Raw genomic sequence first — 19,494 nt, 5'->3', positions numbered from 1 at the left:
TCTATCTTCTATATGTTGGAATTGAGCCTGTTCTGATACTATTTCATGTTGGAAAAATAGAATCTTTGTAGAAATCGCCATAATTGTTGTACATTTCTGTGCAAATAAAAAAAATGTGTCTCTGTCTAGTAAAGGGGGCGTATTCAAATGAAGCCCTATCGAGACCGGTTATCAGAATATCACGTGACCAAAGATCTCTGAAACGACGTCGCTGAGTTATGTGATTCGAGCTGTAGAAAAGACGCTGGAATTAGATTTTACCGTGACTTTTTTTGTAATTTATTTATTGTTTTATATTCCTTTGTGCACTTTGGGAAGCCGGCATAAATAAATGACTCTCAGAACCTCTTCTGACTACGCCTTTGTTTGTGAGCAGTTTACGACAGGACCGTCAGCCTCAAGAATAAATGGCCAAACTGTTGCTTAAGTCTGACTCAAATCGAGGGCCAGTTACTGAAGCAAATATGCGGCTGTTTCTGAAAGTTCAGCACTTATATACTTACTGGTAAACTCTTTATGCCCTAAATATCGTTCAGAAGAGTAACTTGAGCTGTACTAATCTCAGAATTTGCTTCTCGTCTCATCTCCTATTTGTACAGTTTCTATGTGGGGGAGATTTTCTGTCTATTTATTTTTTGTTACCATCATATTATTCCTAAGTAGTTATTGTGTTTTGTTGTTTTTGTTGTTGATCCTACCGGTCTTTCTTTTTTTTCTTTGGCTTGTTATATTTAGAATTCAGCAAACTGGAATATTTATTAAGTAAATATTAAATTTATGTAGGAGCTGGTGCTGGTCTCCCTGTCTCATTTATTATTCATAGGAAGGGTCTGTTTTGTTTTTTTCTTGCTTGTACTTGTCATAATGAACAAAGTTAACAGCATCTTCATTTTAATCGACACTACTCAGAATCTCATTACACTAACAGGATCAAAGTGAATAGGCGGGATTGGATATGTTTTAATTGCGGTTGTATTTCCCAAACACTGTAAAACACATTAGATTGTGATTAAACTGTGGCCTTTTCCACAGTATTATTCTATTTTAGGTGTTGTTGGTTGGTTTGCATTTTAGAGTCTGAAATGTCTGATTCAGTAGTTTCCAGAGAGAATTGTAATCCAATGAGAAACATACTTTTATGTCATTTAGTTAAAGTTCACAACTGCTGAGACAAAAAATGAACAGAACAAGACGACCTTGTGTAAAACCTTGTGTGAAGTACAAGATGGAAGGAAACATTAAACAGGCTGAATCAAAGGGATCTGTTGGACATGTTGGAGTAATGTGCTCTTATGAGTGCCTTCCTAACTGATTCGTGCTTTTATTCTTTCTGTTCCAGCTATCTGAGGCAAGGGTGTGCTATTTCTGATGCCATATTTAATGCATGAACATGTCCAGTACACGTTTTGGCAGTTTGCTGGTCTGGAGGGTTCAGGTGTGCATTGGTACAATGCCACATTCTTCCTAGAAATGGGTGTATCAGCAAATTTACCACAAGGTCAGATTGTGCAATGCTCAAAGAAACTGCAAAAAATGACAGTACAATTAAAAAAAAATACTGAACAGGTTTGGCTTGTTTGGAAGGGTTTCCAGGAGTCTCTTTTCTCTAAAAAAAACCCCAAAAACACCAACATGGCAGCACTGCTTACGTTTGCAAGGTTGTATCTAAACAAACCACAAGACTTCTGGAACAATGTCCTTCAGACAGAGAAGTGCAGCTTTGGTGCTAACAGTAACACTTTTGGAGAAAAGCGAACACAGCACATCGGGACACACCTCATAACAACTATCAAGCACGGTGGTGATGATTTGGGTTTGCTTTGCAGCCACAGGACCTGGACACCTTGCAGTTAACCATTAACTCCTCTATACACTGAAGTATTCTAGAGACAAATGTGAGGTCATCAGGCCTCATTTGTCCTAAAGCTTGGACGAAACTGGGTCATTCAACAGGATAATATTCTTAGCATATGTATGATAACTGAAAAAGAAAAGAATAAAGGTGTTTTAATGGCCGACTCAACCTGACTGAAATCCTGTGGCAGAGCTGTGCATGAGCATATACAAATTTTAATGAACTGAAGCAATGTGGTACAGAAACGTAGACTTTTAGTGAAGGACAGTGGATTTATTGACAGGGGGTGGAAAACACACAACTATACACAGAATCCAGGCACTGTGGTCCTGTGGCGATTCTCCCTGAATCCCACACAGTGCAGATGTCCGTGAAAGGTGACGACTCCAAAAAACTCCTATTCCCACACCGTGACTTCAAAACACACGCTCCAGATTCCTGGTAACACAAACACTTTAAGGTTAGCAGGACATCGATTATCTCGAAGGTTTATACAAAAGTCCACGGCTGTACTGACGAGTTCTGACTCAAGAATCCAGCGTCGGCCTTAGCTCAGCCGCAGTCTTAAATACCGCTCCTTTGACGAGCGTAATCTGCTGCAGCTGGCAGAGAAGGACGAGCGGCAGGTGTGGCTGTCTCTAGTGCAGAAACACTTCCGGGTTTGCATTCTCCTCAGCGAACCAAAACATCCGGAAGCTCACACGGAGAAACCAGGAGAAAAAAACGGAGAGAAAACCAAAACACCACACGGAAAATATAAACATAAACATGCACTAAGATACATGAGCCCTGGGTCTACCCAGGCCATGACAGTAAAACCTTTTTGTCACATGACTTACTTAATTTGTAATTTCTTGGCTTAGCTGTTGTTAAAAAACAACAATAGAGTGTAACATATTTCACAGTTGATCTGAGGTTGTATTTACCAAAGTTTAAGGCTTCTTAACGACCAGATGGTCTTTATTATGTTATAATTAATTGAATAATAACATTATTTGTCTGTGAAGGTTTTCAGTCGTCCAGGTCATTGTAGTCCAAGGAGCTTGGAAAGAAAAGTGTCTAGACTTCTTTAAGTTTCCTTGAAGATGTTTAACCTCTCATCTGAGAAGCTTCTTTCTTTCTTTCTTTCTTTCTTTCTTTCTTTAATTATTCTCAGTTTTCATTCATCTGAGGTTGTATTTAATTTATTTTAAGACTTACTAAGACTTACCAAAGATTTTTTTTCCATTTTACCCTGATATATAAAACCCTACAAGTGAATGAGGCTGTACTTTCTGTAAGTAATTAGTTAATAGTCCACACATGCTAAAATCATGGTCAGGAGTTATAGGGGGTGAAAATCATGTTCTTTGGACTACTTTAGAGGAGAAATCATGATAACATGTCAGAAACTGCACAAAATGCAAGCAATTATAAAGTCCGGGCATTTTTAGCAATTTGTTTTTCCACTTCACAGGATTTTTGTTGGATAAGAGAAAAACATCCCAGGGTTATGTTAAAAACGTGTTCAACAGCTGTAAATAAACATAGAATGAACTCTAGTATCCCCAGTTTCAACAGCTAGTCCTAAACCCTCTCTTTAGAAAATGCTGCCTCTGCTCTAGAAGTAGGAGTTGTTGTTTTTTCCATCATAATTTTCATGGCAGATACTGTTAGAAGCGGGTTTTTTTTTTTTGTTTGTTTGTTTTATCTTTCAGTGATTATAAAGCAGTCTCTAAGCAGCATTAAAGTGGAACATTTATACGTCTTAAATGAGGAGAAATGCAGGATGAGGCTTTATTTTCTGCTGAAAATAAATGTTTTAGAGAGTGTTGGTATGTTCACAGATTCAAAAAGCAATGCATTACACTTTATTATAATCAATCCAGGGTACAAAACCAGACAACCAAAGTTCAAAACCCTCATTTCAGGGGAAATGCAGTGGTAGCTTGACAGTTAAACACAATGTGATGCTACAAAAAAGAGGAAACAGTTACAGGTTGTAGCTGCCTCCCCTATATACTTGGAAAGCTGGCGTAATTAAGTTGTCTTCAGGGTCTCTGGCCCTCATTAAAACCCTTTCAGATATGTGATAGAACGGAAGAAAGAACTGATGGCTTTTATTGGCGACTGACGTTTGTGGTCTCAGGGATGAAATGTGCCATGGACTGTCCAGAATTATAAAAAACAGGATGGAGGCAACATCCTCAGAGGTGATACGCACTGTCTGGAAGCCCATGCGGAAATTAATGAAAAGGGAGAATCAGACTTCCGAATTGCTTTTGGCTCTGAGCTGTCAGTCACATGAAAAACTGGTTTATAGGGGATTTTTTTTTTTTTTTTTTGCTTCTTTTCATGTTGCTGAGAGACATGTTTGACATGACACACGTTATGTTATCACACATGCAAATGTCATTTTGTTATCAATGGTGTAGCTTCCCAAATCCTAGCTGTAGGCCTGCTGTGATGGATTTTGTCATAAAAACACACTTGATGTGCAGTTCATTCATCTGCATTTTAATGAAGATGAGTCTATAAGAAGAATAACAGATAAAGAACTGGTGGCTCATCACTAAAAAGAAGTTCAACATTAATTCAAAAACTACACATAGAGATATAACAGTGCTTCAGTATTTCATTTTGATAGTTTTTTGAAGATGTATAGCTCAGCAAAAAAAAGTATACAGATCAGTGAAAATGAAAGAAACAGTTCAAGAAAAATAGCTTTTATAGATAATGAGTAACGCAGTGTCATGGCATTTTCATTTGATGCAAGGTTGTTGTTTTTTTTCTAAATTTCACAGTAGTTGAAAAAACAAACAAAAAAAGGATTACTAGGATTAACTTCAAAACTTCAAAACTTTCATTTGAGGCTTTGGTGATAGAGTGCTTCATATGTTCTTGTATACTATTGTATTTCAGCTGAAACACAGGAAATCTTTTATGCAGTTCTAAAAGGATGAGCAGACATACCTCAACAGAAATCTGCAGTATACTGAGAGTACACCGAGAGCGTCAAAGCACAGTGTCTAGCTTTCAAAGAATGTAAGAATTAGTAATCTGTGACAGAACACTTGCAACAAGGCAGATAGTGCTTGCAAATAAAAATGTGTTTCATTTTATATACATATGCACAATACTGTATACAATTCTAATAAGTTTGAAAGTCAGTATTTGGGATGGCCATGGTCATCCCAAATACTGACTTGAGACATGGATCAAGCATCTCTCCCCTCTGGGGAGGCCAGTCCATGTGTTTCATCGTGTGGTTTTCAATCGAGGTATGTTTCTACTGCATTTGCAGTATGTTTAGGATCACTGTATTTCTGAACACTGAAAGTATTGACAATTTTATTTTTGAGATGTTACTACATAGTAGATGTGATGGTTCCTTTCTGCATTTATAATTCCATCCAAGTCTGAAATATCTTCTTTTGTCCCCCAATTGTTTAGCTTCCTCAGTTTTTTTTGCCATGCCAATATATACCAAGTTTTCAGCCAATAGATCTTTGGGAATCACCTTGTCAGTGGCAATGAATATAACCCTTCTATATTTGGCATTTTTTGTAGATTCAACCTAAGAAATGTTGTACTTTTGCAACAGGCTGCTAGTAGCAAAGTGTGTGAATATGCAACTGTTAAATCTGTTCTTAAATCCAAAACACAACTGCTCAACATGTTGGTCCCAAATCTCCCATAATTGTTCAGATGATATCAGGTTATTACAAAGACCATAACATTTCCATCACAGCATTTTTGCACTTATCGAAAAATAATAGTGTCCCTCGTGGTCTAAGGATGAGGTTATTGTCTTGCACATGTCCTATCAAGTTAACTATATTTAATTATAGGATGAAAATGCACAGTCAAATAGACTTAGTATTGATTGGGTTTTTCCTTTATAAATCGTGTACACTGCAGTCTTGTTGCCTTTGCGCCATATATATTTCAACAGTGACATCTTTCGGCCACTGTGCGCGCTGCAGTTTATACCTCTTTTGGCTTGGTTGGGTGTCGTTTTGTTTTATTTAACTCTATATTTGTGTAAATTACGGTGGAATAATTACCGAGTAAATTCAACACAAAGAGTGCTTGTTGTAAAGCGACAGTGGGTAACGTAAAAACGTAAGCGAACGCGGCCCTCCCTCCCTTCCTTCCTGGGTCACATGCTAGTCGAGCCGGATCAGCTGACATCACCCAGCTTCTCTTTTTGATTCTCTTCTTCCTCGATCGACTGATAGCGCTTCGTAAAACTTCATTATATCGCTGCCTGGGTTGTACTGGCATCAGATTTGAAATTTGGGCCAAGTAGATCTTGCTGATCCAGCAGGCTAACCCGGTGGGTAGATGCTACTAGAGTGGATGATGAACGGACACGCCATTCTTTACACGGGGGTCACTTTGGCCTTCTGGAGCACCATACTAATCGTTGGTAAGGTTTTATTTTACAGGAAAATGCCTAATAATAGCTAAACGAATGAATTAAAATATATATTTCATGTAATTTGCAGTAATGGTCGTGTATTTAATCGTTGTCTCTTCGTGACATTGTGATTTTTTGGTATGTTTGACAGCTGTACTTCAGGACCTGTCTAAATACTGGGATAGTTGCGGCTTTAGTCGATAGGTTAGTTAGCATATGGAAAATGGTTTACTAATACATGATAAGAGGGATACATGAAAACCCAATTCGTTGTTGAATATATTTTAAAAATCGCTGTGTGCTCACATTATATAAACAACACGGTTTAAGTTAGCATCTGGCTAGCATGCTGTTAGCTAAGGGTAGTTAGCTTATAGCGTTCTCTCATAACAGAAATTTTCAGAGGTTTTAACGTTGCATGTTAGTGACTGTATTTTATTTTGATTAGTGTCACACCTTGTATGATTTGAAAATATTTTAACATGCTTGGATTGCTTGTCTTATATTAGTTTGAAGTCGTCTGTTTGCGCCGTGCTAAGGTTAGCCGTCTAGGTGTTCGTGTGTCCAGCTGACTGTGCTGAGTAGGAACTACAGTGGTTTTCACGTGAGTGTGAGTGGTCACACCGAAGCTGCAGCTTCCTTTGGAACATAAGCGTGACTGTGTTTCACGCAACCTGCAAAACACAAGATTACTCATGCAGAAATACATACGGGTCGACTAAATGGCTCATCTTTAAAGTGTTACCGTGTTTTTCCCACATATGCCTAAAAATGACCGTCACTGTTTCCACAGGAATCTGCTACACTATATTTGACCTGGGATTCCGCTTTGATGTGGCATGGTAAGTATTCTTTGCACACAGCTGCTGTCTGGAGGTAAAGATTCATATATACTCTAAAATCATTCGTATCCGAGGGATAAAGTTAACCTGCCACATCATTATTCTATAGGAAAGAGTTGTTGAAGGTAGGTTAAGAAGAGACGTGATGATCAGTTAGTAGCACTATGACTTAATGCTGAGAAAGAGCTGTACAGATGTTTGCTTTGTGACTGTTGATGGAGAATTATAGAGAAGGTCAGAGTGAGGTACACTGTGGATCTCGAGAAAGCACATGATGGGATGCCTAGAGAGGAACTGTGTACTGCATGAGGAAGTCATGGCGGTGTAGAACATGTTTTAGGACAGCTAGACAGTGGTGAGGTGTGTCTGGTAGGAGTGACAGATGGCTAAGGTGGGATCAGGGATCCACTCTGAGCTCCTCCTTGTTTGCAGTGACAGATGAGGTCAGACAGGAGTCTCTGCCGACTATGAAGTTTGCAGATGACATTGTGACGTGTAGTGAGAGTAGGTGGAGGTATGCTCTGGAGAGAAGAGGAATGAAGTTGAGTGGAAGCAAGACAGAATACATGTGAGTGTGAGTGAATGAGAGGGAGATGGGTGTAACACTGAAGAGGTAACAAAGGTCAATGAGTTTAAATACCTGGGGTCAACGATACAAAGCAATGGAGTGTACACAAGAGAGGTGAAGAAGAGAATGCAGAAAGGAGGTGGGCAGGAGTGTCAGAGGTAATTTGTGACAGAAGGATAGCAGCACGGATGAAAGGGAAGATTTACATGATGGTAGTAAGACTTTCAGTGGTGTATGGTTTCAAGATGGTTTTCACTTAAAAAAAAAAAAAAAAAAAAAAAAAAAAAAGACAGGTGGCAGAGTAGAAGATGTTAAGATTTTCATTGGGAGTGACCAGAATGGGCATGATTAGAAATGAGAGGATCAGCTCAGGTCAAGCAGTTTGGAGATGAAGTTAGAGAGGCAAGGCTGAGATGGTTTGAAAACGGGGCAAATGGGGGATATATTGCACAAAGGATGTTGACTATGGGGCTGCCAGGCAGGAGGAAAAGAGGAAGACTTCATGGATGGAGACATGCAGAGGGCTAGTGTGACAGATGAGGATCCTAGGGATAGGGTGAAATAGAGGCAGGTGATCCACCTAAATTGGGAAACTGAAAGAATTAATAAAGTGATGATTTTTGACCTTTTTTGACATCTAGTCTGCTGTTTTAGTTACATTTTTTTAAGTGGTTCTACTAGGAAAAATATAATATTGACATTCTGGGTAATAAAAGTTATAAAACAGCACTGACTTTTCCCACATTGCACAATTGTAAATGTACAGAGACATGCCTTACAGCATAAGCTAGTCTACGTTGCCTGTTTCCTCTTTGACAGATTCAGGGCCCGCCTTTTCCCTTTTTGCAGAGTGATAGTGAGGCACCAATCCGTTTCGCTTGGCTGATCAGACATTTTCCAAGATAATTTGTATATGTTGAAGTAACAGTGAATGTGTCACTGGAGACATTTTTGAGGTCTGTCTGTACTTTCCCCAAATAAATTTGGGATGTGAAAGAAACGCATGAAGTGGTTTCCATCTACTACTTGAAGAGGGCATAGCTTGGATTTATCCACTACAGGTATTTATTTTAACAGACTGTTGAGAAAAAGGTTAGAATTTAAAACGGAGTGTACATCGTGTTTTTAAAAGGTATTGCAAACAATGATGTTGTTATAAAATTGAGGCTGAGTGAGCTTTACTTCTTTACTCGCAGGTTCCTGACAGAGACTTCTCCTTTCATGTGGGCCAATCTGGGCATTGGTTTGGCCATCTCGTTGTCTGTGGTGGGAGCTGCCTGGTAAGTAAGACTTCTTTAAGTGCATACTAGTATCCATAGCTGGCTATGTTTGATTACAAAACATGAGCATAATTTTACACAAAATGCCAAACTCTGTCAGTTGTCTTGTTTCAACATAAGAGGAGTAAAAAAAAAGTCCTGTTCCCTAAAACCTTTGACCTTACTTTTTAAAACAACAGGTGTAAATGTAGAACTGTAAAATCTTTTTTTTTTTTTTTTTTTGCCTGTCCCATTTGGTTCTTTAGCCGTCAGAATTGTTGTCTGAAGACCAACAAGGATACAATGGATTTACTTTGCCAAATGGATCATCATGGCATTGCCGTATTGGTCCATTTGATCGACCTTTGTTTTTATTATTTATTTTATTTTATTTTCAGTTGTTACAGACGGGACAGACATGAGTGAGGGATAGGAAAGGGAGAAAGAAAGAGGAAGGAAAAGAAAAACAGAAGGGGAGAGGGACAGTGAGAAAGGGGGGAAAAAAATATATCTCCGGGATCACCTGTTGAGAGAAAAAGAATAGAAAACAAGCAAAAAAAACAAACAAAACAAAGCAACATACTATACACAACACCATCGCATTAATCTAGCTAAGTGTAAACAGCAGTAAATACTAAATATTGAATGTTGTTGTGCAGCACGCAGGACAGACAGCGCACAATGTGCTTTGAAGTAGCAGCCAAGAAAGGTGTGATTTAAGTCTACAAACAGTGAACACCTGTGTGCACACCTGTGTGGATCGGCGCGCTTGTATTCAAATGGTTTCCCCATGTAATGGTCTGCAAGAGGAACTGTAAAATCTTAAACTGTGTGAAATGAAAAATAGATGTTTGGACAAGTTTTTTGTTTTGTATTCAGAGTTTTCGATTGTGAAATAATAAATTGCAGAAATTACACATAAAATACCACATTCACCCACTTACACAGCACTTTATTTTATGGACTTTGCACACCTATATATTTCACACACTAACATTGATCCGTTTTTTCGGGGCAGTTTGGGGTTCGTTATCTTAAAGAATAATTCAAAATGTAGACTAGAAGACTCGGGAATCGAACCCCAGATCTTCTGAGAACTCTAACCGAATTCCTTTAAAGCAGATTCGGCTGAACAGCTGCAGGTAAAGGCCAGCTACAGCCAGTGGTCTGTGGAAAAAACCGCCACCTTCCAATCCACAGGTTGCTGGATTACAAAATGATTTCTGTGTTTGCTTAATAATTTTGATTTACACACTGAATAACTTATCTCTTCTGCATGATTGTCCTACACATTCCTGTCATTTGAAATTAATGAGAAATACATCGTCTTATTTGTTTTCACACACATTACCTACAAGTCTCTGGGCTGGCTGCTTATTTTGGATCAGTGTTCAGAAGATTTATTTTCATTTAATTGCCTACCTTGAGCTCCTTTTTATTGTTTAGTATTTTATCCCATTAAGTGCATTAAATGAAAAATGTGCTGCCACTGTGTGTTGAAACGGATCCTTTTTACATGGTTTTTGCATCATTACAAGTCTCGAGTGCATTGAAAACCATTTGGATCACAGAAGATGTGTATTTATACTACGTGTAAATTGGTCGTTTTACAGTGAAGCTCAATAATGGTAGTCATTTAACTCGTGCTGTGTTTTTATGCTTCTCCTGTTTCCATTTATATCAACTGTTGACTTTTCTGTAATATTAAAATGTTTTTGTAAGTGATGTTGTTTTTCTTTCCGCTTGTTTTCCCAGGGGGATCTACGTCACTGGCTCTAGCATTATTGGTGGTGGCGTCAAGGCTCCACGAATCAAAACCAAAAATTTGGTCAGGTAAGCCCCGTCAAAGAGAGCACTTGTCTGTTTTGTTCCCGTCAACAGCTGTACGTTGCTAAGAAGGGCATTCAGTGAATTATGGCTTCATCTAGCACCAGTAACATCAGTTTATTGCTGCAGGTCCAAAGCAGTGTTTTGCAGAGACAGTGACCCTTGCTTATTCTGTTTCTCCCTCTAGCATTATCTTCTGTGAAGCTGTTGCAATCTATGGAATCATCATGGCTATTGTCATCAGCAGTATGGCCGAGGTAAGGAACACGTTTTTGATGATTGAGGAAGCCTTTTTTTTTTTTAAAAACTCATAAATAATGCAAGGAAGCCTGCACAGAGGAGAGCGACACCTTGAAATTAAGCTGCAGTTGTAAGAGACAAAAACAAGTGAAATGTCATTGTAGAGCCCGGAATAAGGATTCTGAAATGATTTATTTCGTCTTACAGAACTTCAGTGGAACGACTCCTGAGACTATTGGGGCACGAAACTACCAAGCTGGTAAGAAAAGAGACTCCTGACTGAAATAGGAAAATCTCACCTTTAATTCTAGGCTTTTAAAAATAAATAATAATAATAATAACAATAATAGAATTTTAGCCCTGTTTATACGTAGGCCCCCATTTTCAGAGGCTCAAAATTAACTGGACTGACAAGCAGTCAGTGCCCAGGTGAGGCCTGTGCCCTTTTAATTTCATAAAGGATTAGGAGGACAAAAGATCCAGAGTTGATTCCAAGTGTTGATTTTGTATTTGGTAGCTGTTTACTGGAGATCTCAATATTCTGTTCAAAGAGAATCTATGCAAGCGAGGATGTCATCATTAGGCTGAAAACAACCCCAAGCCAAAATAAACCTGTCATAGATGGAAAATTTTAGTGGGAAAATCTGCAGTCTGGTTGAGTCTTAAAAATGGTAAATGGACTGGGTCTTATATAGAGCTTTTACACAACTTGTTCATTCACCCAATCACACCATCTAATATTCACACACGCAATCATACTCTGATGGATGCATCGGAGAGTAACATGGGGTTAGTATCTTGCCCAAGGATTTTTGGCATGCAGACTGGGATCGAACCACCAACCTTCTGGTTAGTAGGTGACCTGCTCTACCACCTGAGTTACAGCTCTGAGCCCAATGCACATGGAGTTATTTCCATGTTTAAGATAAATGGTGTACTGGTGTTACAGTCTACAATCCAGGCATACCTTTATGAATGTACAGAGAGTTTACAACAAGGTGGAGGAACAGGAAGGTCAGAAAACAACTAAAAGAGTCTGCACAGTTGTGGGGGGAAAAATTTGTTGTACAGATGAAACTAAGATGAAGGCCTATCAGATGAATGTGGTGGTGTGAAACGGCTCATGATCTGAAGCATATCACATTATCGGTCAAACAGTGTTATCAGTGTTATTGCATGGCCTCAGGTAACTAATACTTATTGATTATGTGACTGCTGATAGAAGAAGCAGGATGAATTGTGAAGTGCACAGGGTTATACCCTCTTCTCAGATTCAGCCAAATACTTCAGAAGTGATTGAACAGAGCTTTAAAGTGCAAGCGGATAATGACCCAAAGCAAACTGCAAAAGCACCCCAAAAGTTTATCAAAGAAAAGAAATGAGATATTCTTCAGTAGCACATGCTTGAGTTATGATGCAGAGACCCACAAACCAGCAGCAACAAAAGGTGGCTTCTCAAGGGAGGTGATGTCCATCAGTTCTAGCCTTAATGAAGAGGTTGCCTGCAACAGACTTTTATCAAAATATTACAAACCATCCTTATATTTAAAATGATAAAATGACAGAACTGTTAAAGTGTTAAAAAATGTGTTAAACCTGTGAAAGAAAGCTGAAAGTCTGTAATTTAATGACATAGTGGTTGCTTGATTTGCTTGAAGTCCACTGTGGGGATGCACAGATTTGAAATTACTAAAACGTCTGGACGTGTACTGTTGACAACAGTAAAGACAAGATATTTGCTGTATTCACTAAATAAATATTTAGTTTTTATATCCATTTTTTGAATAGTTTCACAAAATTTAACAGAAACGTAAATATGTTCACTAACTGTGAAGATGCTTCACAATAAACTCTTACAGACTTATTTCAGAATCAAACAGGGAGCATGAATCTCGTAGACGACTCCATTGTGAGTTACTCAGGTTGAACTGTGACTCATTTTGTTTTCTGTCCTATTAGGTTACTCCATGTTTGGAGCTGGTCTGACTGTGGGCTTTTCCAACCTCTTCTGTGGCATCTGTGTCGGCATCGTGGGCAGCGGAGCCGCTTTGGCAGATGCCCAGAACGCCAGCCTCTTCGTGAAGATCCTAATTGTGGAAATCTTTGGAAGTGCCATCGGCCTGTTTGGTGTCATTGTAGCTATTCTGCAGGTAAATACAGTTTTTTGCAAGCCTTTACCCTTCATCTTTTGCCTCACAGGAGAATAATGGCCACATAGCACAAACTGAAGTTTTTAATTTCACTTATTAATTATTTTAGGTCAGAAACTGTCAGTCATCACAATCTTATCATTAAGTTTCATCGGTTTTAGCCTCGCTTTATTTAGTTATTTAGGTATAACAATCTTTCCACAACATAGTTGTTTGGACAAAGGCCCAGATGTTGTTGCAGAGACTTAAAAATTATAACTCTTTATAGTAAATGTTTATTAAAAACTGCTTTTTGTTTCTCCTCAGACGTCGAAAGTAAAGATGGGTGACTAGAATGTGCATTCAAACGCTGAGAAGACAGGCACACTGCTGGAACAAAACAAAAAAAAGATCGATTATTGTGTAAATACATCGTAAATTATTTAAATGTCTCTATTTGCCTGTTTTTTTTTTTTTTTAACTATCATCCATACAAGAGTTGGTACATCCATGCCCTGCTCTTAATTCTTAAGGGACGAATGAAAATTGAAGAAAACAGCATATTTTGCATTTCATACCTTTTTTTTTTTTTTTTTTAAAAAAAACAAATCAATATATGGCATAAATGAGTGAACTCTGTGATGATTTAGCCTGATGAGCAGTAGAAGTAAACGGGGCAGTCTGAAGAGCGGCTAGACGGACAGATTGACTCTGCATTTAAGGAGAGGTTTACACCGATAACTGTTTAATTTGCATCATTTTTATCTGACCGCTCTTGTTGAATGGTAGTTAAAAATTAGACTGGAGTATTTGAAAAAGTGTGTGTGTGTGTGTGTGTGTGTGTGTGCGCGCGCAGGACGTGATCTTTTTTTCCTGTGAAGCATGAGGATGTTTGTCATCGTGTTTGTAGCCTGGTCTGTCAGATCTGTTTCTTTTTTTTTTTTAATCTGTTCTTTGCTGATAGGCTGATGGTCCTAACCCACACAGCAGCCATAATACAGTATTTATCAGGCTTCCTGATCACTAAGGTTAGGTGGCTCAATGGGAGGTCAAATATGGTCAAATCACATATAGATTTTCTGCAGTCTTTAAAAATGTAATGTTGAGTCTTGCGGTCGTATCCGGCAGCCAGAACTTCCCAATTGACTTCACTTTTATCAGAGTCGTGATCCTTTCCTGTAGTTGTAGGATATAGTGTTTGCTTGAAGTAAAACAAAAGAAGTCTTTTAAGAGACCGTTTGTTTAAAATGTTGTGCATTAACAAGTTAACAAGGAAAAACACAAAAAAACCCAACAACCCCCCCAACAATAAGCTTCCATAAAAATAAAAAAATCTAATTGATATCCTGTTTTTTTTTTTAATTTTTATGGAAGCTTATTGCTGTCCTAGTCAGTTACTAGAAAGGAAAGTAAAATCTTTACCACCATTAATACCCGGTTTTACCTTTTCCTGTGGTATTACTGTCATTTAACAAGGGTCCAAAACTCTGACTCTGTTATATTTGCTGATTCATAATAATAAAACATCCAAATTTTGCACCCAAATCTTCGTTTCATTGAAACTTTTCTTTTGAATGTTAGTTTTGTCTTGTGTGAAAATGTCAACTCTTCTCATTTATGTTCAACATTCCTTAAAGTTTCTTTCATTTATGTTATAAATCTCGGTTGTCTGTGGGTAGATGTTGAAAAGCAGCCTTTTGGGTGGTGTAACTGATTATTTTCTAAGCTACCAGTAACATAAAATTGAGTTTAGCCTAAAATGAGAAAATGCTGTATTGGTGGTGTGTGTGTGTGTGTAAACATAGCTTGAAAATGTCTTATGTTTTTGATCATCATTCCACAGAGCTGACAGACCACGGCTTTTTTGTGAATTGTCCTGTTTTTGGTTTTGGTTTCTTGAAATTTTCCCTCCACATACTCAAGAGTTCAAACACTGAAGTAAGTCTGGCCTCACAAAGGTGTCAGAGCAGTGAGATGGTCTTTGCTCTCATAAATGATAATAATCAGATGCGACTCCAAGATGCCTTTGGAGAACCAGGCTGTGTACCAAACCCCGGGCTTTCAGTGACTGTAGATGGTACTGTGTGTACATTATGTTGATGTGATGGTGACTTGGAAAATAATTCAGTTTTCCATATTGTGTATAATAAAAACAGAATCAGATTTTTGTTTCTGCCTTCATAAATGTCCTTGAGGAAAATAAAATGAATCAATCGAGATCTCTGATGGCTTTTTCTGTGTGTTTGTCATCATTAAATGTGAGCATATTGTCACCCAGGCCAATGTTAAGGCCGCTTTACTCTTTGCAGTTTGTACTTGTTTCCACTAGATGGCTCTGAAATCCACAGCATCTGCCTTGATAAAACAGCTGCTGAAAACTTTCTTGAGGAAATAGTTTTTTGTCCTGTTAACGTCTCAGCTAAACATTAATATTCATCTTTCAGTTTGCGCAGTTGAAGAATAATAATTTCATCACAATGAAAGCCCTACAATCGTGGCGTAATATACTGTAATGTTTTAAACTTACAATCAGTTTGCTGACCTCTAAAATGTGCCCATCAAAGCTGATTTTGAAAAAAACTACATCCAATAATCTCGGTAGTCTACCTCTGTTCCTGACATCTTCATCATCAACATATTTTGTCCAGTATATCCAATATCTCTCCCCAGCACATGTCCAAACCATCTCAGCTCTAAAAATGCCACCAGAGTCAAAAATAAATAAACAAAATAAAGCTCGATTACAAGTATGTAGCAACATTTTAAATAGATCATTTGGTCAATTAAAGTGTTTGAACACCACAATTTAAGTGTCAAAAAGAAGTAAAAGTGAAAAAATAGAGAAAAAACAAACAAACAACATCAAAACAACCCATTAAACTTTGGATGTTTAGAGTTAAAGATAATCTTGTAAAAGGTCTCTATTAGGCTAAACGCAAGTGGGGCGGAGTTAGCCTGTCTGGAATTGTCTAGCCTTTACAACGCTTTATTTTGTTCTATTTAAAGCGTGGATTTACCAGTATTTATACGGTCATACCGAACTTGTAGAAAATGGCTTTAAAACGAATTTAAAGGGATTTAAAAAATATATTATTATTTTTACTTTTGAGTTATCTGAGTATCTGTCTCTCCGTAAATTTAAATGTAGACTTCATCACTTTTTTGAACTTCACTTGTATTGGGTATCGTTCAAAAAATCTTACAATTATTATTTTGCTCATGACTGCAGCATAATAATAACAATAGCTGGCAAAAGCTGGATACTAAATTATCATCTCGCCTTGTATCAGAAAAAAAAAAGCGAAGGAAAACCCGGAGCGCGCAGGCTTCCGTAGGCAGCAGGAGCGAAAGGACCTGCTTGCTGCCACATCCTAAGAGCATCCTTTCTCTGCTTTCTTAACATCATCATCAAAACACAGCGGGATGACGGGAAATCACAAGCAGAGCATCTCTCTTCTTCCCGGTTTGCGGTAGAATATCGTCAGCGCTTGCGTTAACGTTTGACTAGCGTAATGCTACAACATGAAGCTTTTTCCCTGATGAAGAGCAGACATAATAGCCAGTCTGTGGGAAAACAGTGTAGTTATCCCGAGCAGAGTCGAGCTGAGCTGAGCTTCTAGCTTTTTGTGTTTTCTTTTGTCCCCCAGATTTTTTCCAAACTAAATGCTTATTGAGAGTTTAAAAAAAATGTTTTTTATTATTTTTTCTCCCTCCCTCGGATGATGTGAACAGTTTGTAGTGCTCCAGCAGAGAAGATGCACAGATACAAGTATCCGCCTGACAACATCAAGGTAGGTGCTCCATCTGCTTTCTGGGATGCATTGTTTCATAAAGCATCGTACACACGCTTTTTCCTTTGTTGCTATTTGCATACTTAATTCCGCATAATTCCTGCAGCTTTTTAACATTTCACTGAGTTTGTGGATATTGTGGAAATATTCTCGCAATGCAATGCTCCTTACCCCTCTTTTGTTATCATGCACATTCCCACAAACCAGAAGCATCTTTACACCCGCCATACTAGGCTTCACTGAGCCTCCCATCACTGATCTTCTACAGTAAATGAACCATCTCAGCATACAGCATTCCTGTTTAGTTGGATGGGCTCCGGAGCTCTAAAAATCCACTCTGGAAGTGCAATTTTTTGCAGAATTGCTGGTGCTGTTATAATAACATCTCCTGCACTGGCAGCGTTACACTAGGGGAATGTGAGTGAGGAAGACGAGGAGGGGGTGTCTTCATAGCTTAACTAGGCGTTTTACACAGAAGCACTGGACCTAGATTGTAATCCAGTCTGACATCTCTCTCATGTATGACACGGTGTCTCTTTAGTGCTGCTGTTACAGACCGTATACTAGCCAATGAAGTACAAGTACCACAACTGCAGTATTTGTACTTTTTAGTACTTGTTTTGGTGCTGTATATTTAGGCTTTAGAAGTACTTATTTTTAAATCATGTTAAGTTTAGTGTACAAGTAACACATGTACGTGACCTCAGGGCTATTTTCATTAATTAATCTGCTATTTTATTCCTGGATAAACAACACGTTAAAATGTCAGAACGAAGTTAGATTTGTCAACCATGATTTCTTCACACCGGAAGTGCTGTTACATAATAAACATAATGTCTACTGAGTAAATAATTTACAAATATTTTATGTGTTATATTTAAAAAGAAAGCTTGAAAGTCACGTCGTGCAGACAGTTTCCGCAAAGCTGTTTTGGCAAAGAATTATCCAGTTGAGCAGTAGTTTCTCACTGTTTTGTGAAAGCATCTTTTGACCCTCGGAGTGAGCCGGTGACTTCACTCAAGGCTTATCTGATGGCAGAAAGGGGACTGTGGCACTGGGACGTTTAATTACTCCGGACAGGGTTTTCTATGTCTCCACCCTCAGGATATGAAGATGTAAACAGTAGTTATTTAGCAAATGTCAGAGATTAATCAAGAGTGCCAGCTTCTTTTTACTACTACAATATGAATATGAAGTATGCATTCATACAACTGGTTATTTTTTTGGTAGCAGGCATCTCTACTACACACACACACACCTACCTTAATCAGCAATGGGATAGCATTTCCTGTCTGACCTGTCCAATGGTGCGTCAGAAAGAACAAAGCAACCGGGTCCAACATGAGGTTGTTTTTTTTCTTGAAACGTCTGAAAAACAAGAATATTTTGAGTCACTGTTTTACCAGGTTGATAAGTTAAAGTGAATTAATTTATCTGTCACAAACATAGGTAATATACACATAATAATAAGCAGATTACTTTCTCAAACAGCTGACAAACAAATATCCTAATATCTAGAAAAATCGACCCTTTTCACTCTTGAGTTTCTTTATTCAGGCACACACAAAAGAGGGGGGAGGATTAAATCGTACTTGTATGTGTGTTGAATCAGCAGAAACTATATTAAGTAAGAAAATAGGCAATAACAATTATTTGCAAGCATCCCTGCCTGAGAGCGTCACTGCGTATATTCCACTGTATGCTGAGCTGTTACCTGCTGCTTGATTTTTGTGTTTTCCTTTTTATGTGAATAGACTTTTCTTTGATAAACTGATGCAGAAAAAGTTGCAAATTGATGCATAAAATTCACCTCAGCGCAGGAAATGAAGTGTGTGATGCTCAGACATCCCCACTTTTGTCAGCACCAGTTATTCATCATTAGTGGCTGAATAAGTCAGCTGAATAGGCAAAATGGAATTAAGTCCTAGCATTTGCTTGATAGTTTATACTTTCTAAAACCTTTTTTATGGTTTTACTACCTCTTTAGAGTTTTTTGTACAGGTGTAAAAACAATAACGGGAACATTAAAAAGATACATTTGCGATTGTTTGAATTGCCAGGTCACAAATTTCGTCCGAATCTGTTCAACCTAAACAGGTGACATGGTGTCGACAGGTGATCGGATTTTCTTGTGTATCTCTTCCTGAGTCCAGAGTAACATTTACTTTCAGACTCTTGCTTGATTTCTTATGTATATTTTATATATAAAAGGCATTTTTCTTTTCAGTCATGAGCCTCTTGTTAGCCTCGCTGGCTGCGGCACGTTGCATCACTGTTACAGTGTTTGGATCAGCTTTGCGTAAAAACTCCAAGTTTTTCTATTTTATTTTTATTTTTTAATGTCCCGTCCTGCGTAAAGGAATTTGCGTCTGTTTCCAGGAATGGACAATAAGCAGGTTACGCTGCCACAGATAAACTTAATCCTTACTGTCCCTTACAGAAACTCTACAGAATGAAGCAGTGAAGAGCGGGCAGCTTGTTTCACGTTGGTAACCTCTGGTTCACTCGTTATCTTCACCTTTCCGATTCTGGCGGCCTTAACAGCGACTGCTACTGATTCATTTTTCTGATCGCTCTTTCA

At 38.2% G+C, this 19,494-nt stretch overlaps 2 protein-coding genes across 2 annotated transcripts in view; both read left to right on the top strand.

The window, feature by feature from the left end:
* Nucleotides 1-5,886: 5,886 nt before the first annotated feature.
* On the top strand, nt 5,887-15,341 carry atp6v0b (ATPase H+ transporting V0 subunit b). Its single transcript, XM_006792141.3, has 8 exons — nt 5,887-6,266; nt 7,051-7,099; nt 8,864-8,947; nt 10,682-10,759; nt 10,941-11,010; nt 11,201-11,252; nt 12,953-13,143; nt 13,450-15,341. The coding sequence occupies exons 1-8, from the start codon at nt 6,182-6,184 to the stop codon at nt 13,474-13,476; spliced, it is 636 nt and encodes a 211-aa protein (XP_006792204.1). The 5' UTR covers nt 5,887-6,181; the 3' UTR covers nt 13,477-15,341.
* Nucleotides 15,342-16,463: 1,122 nt separating this feature from the next.
* Nucleotides 16,464-19,494, top strand: part of b4galt2 (beta-1,4-galactosyltransferase 2) — a 208,894-nt gene continuing 205,863 nt past the window's right edge. Inside the window, exon 1 of the mRNA XM_006792142.3 lies at nt 16,464-16,913. The gene's annotated coding sequence lies outside the window, so the exon portion shown is untranslated. The remainder of the gene's footprint in view (nt 16,914-19,494) is intronic.

This window comes from Neolamprologus brichardi, chromosome 18, assembly GCF_056152115.1.
Source record: "Neolamprologus brichardi isolate AB-2024 chromosome 18, ASM5615211v1, whole genome shotgun sequence".
In the NCBI taxonomy this organism is placed as follows: Eukaryota; Metazoa; Chordata; class Actinopteri; order Cichliformes; family Cichlidae; genus Neolamprologus; species Neolamprologus brichardi.
The sequence above is the reverse complement of the archived record's forward strand: the minus strand, read 5'-3'. Positions and strand labels throughout refer to the sequence as shown.

Coding starts and splice junctions, on each gene's coding strand:
- atp6v0b (XM_006792141.3), top strand. CDS start 6,182: ATGCTACTAGAGTGGATGATGAACGGACACGCCATTCTTTACACGGGG. Junction 11,253..12,952: donor GGCACGAAACTACCAAGCTG/GTAAGAAAAGAG, acceptor CTGTCCTATTAG/GTTACTCCATGTTTGGAGCT. Junction 13,144..13,449: donor TCATTGTAGCTATTCTGCAG/GTAAATACAGTT, acceptor GTTTCTCCTCAG/ACGTCGAAAGTAAAGATGGG.